Below are 10299 nucleotides of genomic sequence, written 5' to 3'. Positions count from 1 at the left end.
AACAAGTCGTGCACCTGGTGGTAAGCGACGCGCCTATCCAAAACAGTTGCAGTGCCACTCAGAGCTTTAAATCGCAAAGATCGTAGGGGCACTGACACTGCGCCCGTCACTCTTACACAAGTTGACAAGTCCCATATGCCTGTAATTTCACTAGACCCTTCTAGTTCTAAACCGGAACGCAGTAATGTGAGCAATTACTGCTTGGCGACAGAAATAGGTAAGGTAGCAAAACTTTCCTTTAGTTTTCTCAAATCCACAATTTTGAGTTACGACAGTATTTGGTATCATGTGCGATTTGTATACAAATTGTTACATTTTCTTGAGACCGCAAGGACTGCTGCACAAGTTACCATAGAAAATTGTAATATACTTTGTAAATGAAATGCAGAAGACCAAACGTCACTATTTCAATTCAGTTACAAAAGGTAACGATACAGATCGGGTTAGTGATTTAACAAGGTATACTTTCTTTTTAGCTTATTTACACGCTAACATTAAATATACTAGTTTGTTATAATTATTAATACAAAGATTACGAACACTTAGAAAAAATTCCTTCGATTCGGCTGGATTCGAACCAACATCTTCTAGCAAACCGTACCAGACGCTATGCCAACTAAGGCACGGAATAAACCAGCGGACAAATGTTGTCAAATAAAATGACAAATTCTCCATTGTTTTTAACAGTTTATAACAAACTGTAATTAATAATTATAAGAAACTAGCGGAGTAATTTCACAAAAAAATAATTCAATATTATGGCGGTGAAACATCCTGACTTTCAATAAATTTATTTAAATATACTATTAAATAATAAACATCAAGAGGAAAAACGTATCAATTACACAATTCCGTCAATATTTAACGCTATGTTATACCGAGATGAGTAAAACATGTGATGAGTAAAACAAATGAGTAAAACAAACTTTGTATGCGGTGATATCAAATGGGTTTATTATCAGTAATCATCAAGTGAGACTGTGATAACGGTGGTTACTAGTTCTAAAATTATAAACTATGTCTGTGTTCATTGTGACATTTTTTTTGTCTTTTTTTACAAGTACGGTTTCAACTACATCCAATATAACAAGTAAGACTATTCCATACGCAAATATTTCCTTAAATGCACCTCTGCAATATACGAATTTATCAGCCTTATTTAACCACATTGAACGACATCCAAATGCATATAAAGATACAAACTTAAGAGATGGTCAGTACAATACTTTTAAATATAATATAGACAGACTGAACGTGTTAAATGAGCGATTATGGAACCGATCTAAGGTAGACCATAAGGAATACATTCCTTTGAAAGATCTGGACACTATCCATCAATGGATAGACGGCCTCATTGAAGATAATCTAAATGCATTCTATCTCTACAAAATATCGGAATTACCGCCACAACCAATCCAAATGACATATAATGAAGACTTATTCTGCAAATACATACATTTTTACGACAAAATATACGAGAACGAGAGAGACAGGCAAGCTCATTACACTGCTTTCAAACATAATTTAGATTCCTTGAATAAATATAATCAAATGAATTGGGAACATGCAAAAAAGGACAAAACGAAATATTGTCCCGTGTATCCTGAGGACGCTGCTGTACAAGACTGGATCGGTCTTACTGAAAAGGAAATCACAGAAATAAATAAAACGTGTATTGAAGTGTGTAACGGAGGCTTATATTGCTTTAAACTGTGTGATGTTGGTGCGGAACAAATATTTAATACTGATTTGTGATAGATGAAAAATACTGTTGAACAAACATCGAATGAATAGGCGGTTACTAAAATGTTGTAATGAATTAATTAATTACTCAAGCAAATTTCATATACAAATCATCAACTTCGTTACTTTTTAAAGTATATGGTCCGTAGAAAACAAAGGACAGCCACTCGAGGTTATAAGTTATCTAAATGTGATAGACAAGCATTTAAAGAATTTTATTAACGCTAACTAAACTCACGGTGCACTTTCAATAGTTTTCAGAGGCATTACAGTTTGAATAAAAAGTAAACCATAAGCATATTGGAAATGAAACTATTTTTCCGGATTATAAAAACAAATATACGCGATTTATATCCGGAAAAATAGTTTCATTTCTTATGTGTAACAATCGCGAAAACCTAAGGACTCAATACATAAGCATATTGATCACATAAAATATAGTTGATTTATAAAAATAAAGTATAATTAAGTGAAGAAACTTTCATCATCAAGTTCTCACAGAAGGCACTAAAGTAAAAAAAAAGCCGTTTACACCCAATACAAAGATTCAACAAGTACATAGAGAAATTAGTACGATTTGCTGCCTCGATCCGTAGCTCAGTTGGTAATAGCGGTAGCCACGTTGAGGTGACAGACGTTGGTTCGTGTCCAGTTGGATCGAAGGAATTTTCTTTGTATCAATATAATAAAGTTGATTTTTCACAAATATTCAAAAACTTTTAACTTACTTTAAGAGTCGATACAATGTCAAATGGCTTTGGTTGATTCCGCATAACCGTGAACGTGTTGTATCAATCACTTTGGAAAAAATATATAGTGAAATTGAGGATATATACTGATTAGTATAAGATATGAAAACACAATTCCTAAAAATTTTCTCAATAGAAAAAAAACATAAACTTACCTCGAAATTGTACAAGAAAACCGCTGTATTCAACAGGTAGGTACTTAACATAAACCATTTTTTTTTTAATATCAACTGAACTAAATAGAACACGTTTATAATATACGATACACATTTTTCAAATGGCTTTAATTTCGTTTGTAAAAAAATAAATTCTGAAATAAAGCCAGTGTCCCTGCCGTCGACTCGCTTAATAGAACCGATTCTGGGGGTCTATTCAGAACCTTACGATAACTCAGATGTCGACTGATTGGATTTGATACCGGACGATTTCTTTTCATTTTTATTCACAACACCCGAATCGAACGTCAAACTGTGGTATTCGGAACCTAACCGAAATGACGTCACACCCGTACGACTACTCGAACTTCTCGACCAGAAGAGGCTACAAACGTTATTCAGAACAGTTATCGAATGCACAGAATGTTACCGAACGTCCTATTGTTCACAAAACAAGAATGTAATATGGAAATCTCTTATTTTTAAATAAAATTTGGATTTTTTTCAATTTTATTAATTAATTTTAATGCAAGACTTAATGCATTCCTATATTTTAGGCCTTTAAAGTCTTAAAAATGTATATAAAAGTTATTTATTTATTTTTTAAATCTATTTCACCGACGAACTCCGTAAACGCTGTTGTATAATGATATCGTATCCGAATCCGAATCGAACGTTTAACTAGTGTTCTGAATAGCTCGGAAAGCGCCCTTCGATTCGAGAACGATATCCAATCGAACGATTCGGTTAAAATATCGAAGAGTTCTGAATCGGGCTCCAGTACGGGAAAAATGTTAAGTATCAACTCTTAAATGTTAAGAACGTTTTGGTTACCTACTCACTACGCTATAAAGAGAAAAGCCTAATTAATATAAGTGTAAAAAACAACTGACAAAACAAAGAAGCCTTCTTACCTTTCTGTTTATAAATATGAATCAATATAGGTCTTAATCCTACTAAATTGGGCACCCATTCGATCAAGCCGCATTCTTCATTCAGTGGTAAAACACTGTACGTTCTTATGTAAAGTCTTCTACGTCGCGTCTCAGAGGCGTCTTGCAGGAATCTGTTTACGACTCCATTAAATTCCATCAGGCGGTAGTCTTTGCGAAGATCATCGCGTGGTTTTAGCATTATTATGTAGGCTTTTCCATCAGATCCTTGGAAACGAAATTTTGATTACTCTGGGCACGACAGGACAGGAGGCAATACTATGTGATGATAGGTCAAAGTCTGCCACGCTGCTCCAATGCAGATTAGGGATGTCACAAGTTCTTTAAGGGTTATAAACCTTTTTCAACATGCAAGTTTCATCATATTTTTCTGCACTTTTAGTGAAAGATATAGCAACTAGATATTCAGAAAAATATGTACTCATTACATCAAGTATTTGCTATGCTTTGTATGCTTTTCTGTAATGTTAAAAAGGTGTTACAAAATACAAACAGAGAGCATTTATGACCCTGTACGTAACTTAGAAATTAAAGTCATAGGTACATGCCGCCCAAGGGACCCGAACCGTGACTTGTCAATGAAGTAACCTTTTCCGTTTACGCTACCACAGCCAATTTTCATAAAGAAAACATTGATATTTTTAGTAATCCTTCGCAACCGCTGCAAGCCTGTACAACACATACTGTGTGGTTCACTGTATTGGCTGTGGTTGCTGTTACTATTAAAGCGGCCTTTGTATGTGAAGATAGTTGTACCTTTCAAAGTAACCTTCCTAGGCTTCTGTAGCGAAGGTAATATATTAATTGTTTCCTCAATCCCGGCGATATACACAGGCGGTTCTGCAGGCATAACGAAGTCAATGCGCTCCTGTCCCGCTGCCTTGGACGGTAGCACCACTTTGCAAAACTCTTGGAATGGCATCATGATGCGACTGAAGTTGTCTGCAGCTAATAAACGTGGGAGAGTACGGACTAGAGAGGACACTGTTGTTGTCTGTAATAAAATCGAATATCATTATCAGCAACTGACTATTTAGAGATTTATTGTGTATTTTATGTAGTTTTCAAAGTACCACAAAACGAACAAAATATGCAAAATAATATTTTATGATTTCAAGACATGTTGTGTGGTATGAGCTTATAATGAACTTAAGCAATATACATCTATCCTTTCCGAAATGTTGAATAAGTTACCAGAAACTATTATACAAAAATTACAAACAAAAACCAAACTAAGAACGTAATAAAATTATATCTCGCTTTAGATCAATACAAAACCGGGGATATGGGCACAAAACATTGTAGGTATAAATTTAACAATATTTAATTTATAACGTTTTATCTATCGTAGGACGACTGTCGCGTCTAGCCTGTTCCCACATCACGACTATCTGTCGTGACTGTGTCGCGGACGTTTATTTTATCATTGAACGATAGTCGTGCCTAGCTGTTGCCACTGGATCATGACGATAATTTGTCGGTGCACATGCAGACAACGATAAACAAAACGTGACGACAATAGTAGCTGGTTTCCGTCGTCACATTTTTATCGTGACGTTTTATTCATCGTCTGACGACTGTCGTCTCTTCCCATTGTCTCGACAGTTCGTCATTGTAACGTTATTGTGTCGCTAGAAATGGGTATGGCATTAAAGTACCATAATCTTACAAGTAAAGATTTTGAACTTCAGATCTTAGTACTTAGATAAGTTCAATTTTAAAACAAACAATTTAAATTTACTTATTTCAATAGTGCACGATTGTATGTTTTAATTAGAAAATTAATATTATATAATAATAATAATAATAACGCACACACTCAACATAGCCACTCACGAGAGAATTAAATGTAGGGCATACAAATATTTCTCCCGGCCCGGGAATCGAACCTGGGACCTCTACGTGGCAGTCGGGCATGATAGCCGTTCGGCCACGGAGGCAGTTGTCTCTTTACAGCTTTATAATTATATAAGACGCAATTGCGTGTATTGCCCCGGTTAACTTGTAATCATGTTCTACTACATTATTATTAACATATCACTTTGTAAGATGTTTTTATTCTTATTTTTCGTTTTCTTGTTGTTTTAAATTTGGAGAATGTTGAATCGTATTAAATCATTACTACGACTTATTTTATCGTGCTGTGTACAATGTTTGAAGGTAGTCTCGGCATAATATGTATCAAGCTGTATCTGTTACCATGTGATTATTACAATCTGTTTGTGTACCTATGAAATGAATAAAAATAAATATAAAAAAAAATATGAGACCATTGCTCATTACTATTTGCACAAAGAATAATAATGTCCCGCGATATCATCCCAAGTTCGGTAACGACTTTGCTGTAATAAAGCAAATTAGCATCGCAAAATCTAGAAACATGGTAAGTTCCAGCAAGAGCCGGTTTAAAGTTAGCGCTCCCATACTTTTTTACTTTTTACCCATACTTTTTTATTTTTTATTTAGCCCCTATAATGGTAGGTCAATGGTGCGCCCCTTGAAATTGTGAGCCCAGTGGTAAATATAGTCCTGCATACATGTACCTACATATTATTTAAAAAATCTTACAGATCCACTTCCCGCTATAGGCTTATTACATAGCTCAATAAGCTTCTCAGCTAACTGGGTGAAGTCATTGAAGAGTCGCAACATCCTAGGCTCCTTCAGACGAGGCTCTGCGAATACATCAGTACAGCGCTTGATGCGCTGCGGGTACCCTGACTTGATGACGCACATCATCATCCATAGCGTGTGTTGTGGATAGGCCAATATCAGTTTAACTATTATAGCTTTTAGTTGGAGATATACCTGGCAAGATAAACGATTATTTTTGTAGCATTCTCTAGGATAATGTGAAATATTATTTGTCAAGATAGCCCAAACACGCACCAAGGAGTCACTGACACGAGCCCAGCATTAGGTGCGTATTTTGACTTAATTATTTACGGTTAGAACGTAACCTTAAGCGAATGGATAAATATTAATAATAATAACATTGCACAAGAACACCACACCAATTAACTGGTCTTAAAACTAGAAATTTCCCTGTACTATGAATACCACAGCAACGGAATTCATTCCGGGGCACCACTCAGGACATCCAGTTCATTACCAATTTAGAAAAGTTAATTTCCCAAATTGGTCCTACCGGGAATCGAACCCGGGACCTCATCATTCAGCGCCCAAGGTTGCCCAACAAAGCGTTGTCTCAACGAGGTCGACAAACTTCTTTTTCAAGTTACTAAACCCAAACTAAACTGTTAAGGTAAACTTTGATTTGCAGCAGCGAACTCAAAGCGGGAAAATTATAATGTCAAGTAAAAAGGTTAACAAGTAAAATATAATGATTTTTAGAAAATAGTACTGTACCCTCGAGGAAGACTGTGACAATGTTATGAACTCCAACATACCTCTTTCACAGGATGGCATATTCTAGACACAATTTGTGAAAAAGCTGTCAAATATAGGTAGAGAGGTAATCTCTCGGAATATGTCTTTATTACTTCCGTCATCTGAGCCAATACGGAATGGATGCTTGTGTCCGCTGACGTCACTTCTACGTTCAGCCTGGAAAAATGACATAACATTACGTAATATCGACGTTTGAAACTTGAAATTGAAACTATTTTTCAGTAAAGAGCAGGAAACGTCCTGCTCTTTACTGGATTCATCCTGTTCGATGTACTTATAATATGTAATTTGTCAGCCTGTAGAGAGTGACTGTACAGTACTAATCCTAATACTAGCATAAGGTGTGTAATGTTACTAACTTGCTAACTTGTATAGACTATGTTGTCTGAAATAAATTATTTTTCTTATATCATTATATTCTTTTCTCTTTCACATTTTACTAAAACTGACAAACAGAAAACTATATAAACGCGAATAAATGGGAAAACGAATTTGGAAAAATAAAAAAGTCACAAAGATTTTTTACATTTGACACGTTTAAATACGTCTCGCCAATAAGTAAAAAGAAGAAGACGGATACAAACACATAGGACACAAACACATTGCTAGCGGTAGCATTTTATTGTTCCAATAAATTTTATAAATATTAAGATAATTAATACTAACCACGACGTATTTATCAAGATATTCCTGAGTCGGCGGACTAAAGCACATAAGTGAAAACCAACAATCATTCATTTAAATTGTATTAATTTATCCACCGATTAAAGCACAAAAAATCAAATTCATTTGTTATTTCATTAATTTGGAACTTAAATTCCAGTGGTGTCTTTTTTAAATTTATGCGACTCTTCACATCTTCCAACATTAGCACTTTTTTAAATTGTCGTGATAACTCTATCATGATAACTATCACGATAATGTATCAATCTATAAAAAAGAGGAAAATTCATAAATAAATATAACAATTTGCTTACCAAATAGATAGCATTCTAGGCATACTTTGGTATAAATATTTGTGCCCGCACTGTAGCGCCTTGCCGTAACTGTTTAGAGCGCACAGTCTCCGCGACCACGCCAAACTGCTATTGTCACCGGTACTCACTTTTTCGAAGTACGTACCTAGACATACCTGTGAGGATATTAATAATAATAATAACACACACTCAACATAGCCCCGCACCAGGCAAACCCTGTGTCGCGAGTGCCAAGGACACACACATAGACAACCACAAATTACACCCCAACTCACGAGAGAAATAAATGTAGGCCATACAAATATTCTCCCGGCCCAGGCATCGACCTGGGACCTCTGCGTGGCAGTCCGGCATGGTAACCATTCGGCCATGGAGGCAATTAATATTAGACACATATTAAGCGTTTTTTATCAACCCATAAAAGCTAGTGACACTGAGATTTAGTGAACATGATCCGAAAACATTGCTTTAAATTCAAGTGTCTTTTTTACAGACTCCCTTTGGAGCAAAAGAGTAGCTTGTTTTAATGTACCAGACAACCACACCAGTTATCAGGTTTCAAACTAAGGAATTCTCTCAACCGAGTACAACCAAATTTAGAAAAGTTCAGATCAAAATAGTCCTAGCGGGAATCGAACTCGGGACCTTCTTTTCCAGCGCCCACAGTTGAAACCGTTAGGCTATTGAATCATCAACCTTCTTTTCAAGTTAGTAAACCCACCGAAAATATGAATGAGAACTTGGATAAAATTGCAAATCAGAAGCTACTAAAGAATAGCACAAAAATTTACATACAGGACAAAAGCTACTTTTTTTAAAGACTGTATAAACTTGCACTTGACAGAATTAGGAGCTGTATAAACATACAAGGACGAAAATGAAGGATGTGGACTACAGCTGTTTGTACTTGACATAAGATGCATTCTTATTCGTAAATTATTATTTATTACACAAGAACATTCACACTTGCATTCATAAAGAAGTACAATAAACACAAGTACAATATCAGCCGCAGAGCTAATCATCTATCTAATCCAGCCCATGATCAGAACTAACTGCGGCAAGTGGTCGATAAGTTTTGAGAGATAGCAAATCTTTAACAACTCTTCAAATATAAAGGACGCGGAGCCATTTAGTTTATTTAAATCTACATTGAATAAATTATGTACGCCTCGCGACAGTGAATTCACTACAAAAATAAATATATGATTTTTGTAATAATAGGTACTACTTGGTACTTGGTGTAACGGGCTGGTGTCCGCAACTCGACGTCAAGGCGCCTATTTTGCGTGTGGTTTGTAATAGTAAAAACTATATTAATTTATTAACGTGTTTGTACCAAATAATAATGTTTCTGTTTGTGTTTCATTGTGTAGCTTGTACTATGGTACCTCGATTGGAATACTGGCAATGTACTAATTAGTTTTAAGTTCTCGTGTAAGTGGCAATCATATTGTCTTAACGAGAATAAAGTATCATGTCGACACAGTTTATAAAAATACAGGAATTTCCCGTACAAAATCCTACATTTTATAAACTCAGATGCGTAAAAGGGAAACTTACCAAACTCTTCTCCCACTGCTTGAAAACATCAACAGCCTCTTTATAATAGCCAATATTGACGTCAACATCCACATTCGTCGTCTCGTCGTTATACTGAGCTATCAACAATTTTGCTTTTGCGCAAGTCTTCCTGTAAAATTATTTTATAATTAAGGTGTATTTAAGGTGAAACCCAAAATCGATTACGCTCAAAATTGGATTTTCCAACATTAAAAAATACTAATATTTTTTTTTTAAATTGATTATGAAAACAAAATATACCGGTAGTGAACCGATAGGTTCTTCGCTCCATAAAAAAAGTTCGGCAAAATTTTCATTTTTTTTACTGAGGTCATCTGCGGACGAATCGCATTCAACGAAGTTGCATTCAATTGTTATTAGAGATGTTTCAATATTTTCTCTTCCATGTTTCGTAATAAATACGTCAGGGGACTTTGCACTTATTTCATATTAAGAGAGTATATTTCCTTTCTAAAAGACATATGGAACGAATTTATAGGCGCATCTCTCCGCGTCTACCTCACACATACGCAACCACGATACTATTTCGCCTTAGCGTTTCAATGGCTTAACAAAATTGTTAACATTTAACCGGTATTAAGGAACTTAGAAATAAATTGGCTGGCTTAGATTGTTAGCTTAGGATTAGAAATTGTCTACGTATCGTCTTTGAATATGCAAATAGGAGATTAGACGACCACACTGTTTATTAGGGCCCACTCAAGTGAAGAGAATTTTGGACATCCGT

General features: G+C 35.3%; 1 protein-coding gene across 1 annotated transcript in view; it reads right to left on the bottom strand.

The window, feature by feature from the left end:
• LOC113228499 (serine/threonine-protein kinase ATR) overlaps positions 1–10299 on the bottom strand; it is a 39914-nt gene that overhangs the window by 7385 nt on the left and 22230 nt on the right. Inside the window, exons 18-23 of the mRNA XM_026461829.1 lie at positions 9552–9681; positions 7989–8143; positions 7011–7167; positions 6169–6408; positions 4357–4594; positions 3562–3807 (exon numbers count right to left, since the gene is read on the bottom strand). Of these exons, the coding sequence (XP_026317614.1) occupies positions 3562–3807; positions 4357–4594; positions 6169–6408; positions 7011–7167; positions 7989–8143; positions 9552–9681 (1166 nt within the window). The remainder of the gene's footprint in view (positions 1–3561; positions 3808–4356; positions 4595–6168; positions 6409–7010; positions 7168–7988; positions 8144–9551; positions 9682–10299) is intronic.

The sequence above is a fragment of the Hyposmocoma kahamanoa genome, unplaced genomic scaffold, assembly GCF_003589595.1.
Source record: "Hyposmocoma kahamanoa isolate Upper Pololo Valley unplaced genomic scaffold, ASM358959v1 232, whole genome shotgun sequence".
Classification (NCBI taxonomy): domain Eukaryota; kingdom Metazoa; phylum Arthropoda; class Insecta; order Lepidoptera; family Cosmopterigidae; genus Hyposmocoma; species Hyposmocoma kahamanoa.
The sequence above is the reverse complement of the archived record's forward strand: the minus strand, read 5'-3'. Positions and strand labels throughout refer to the sequence as shown.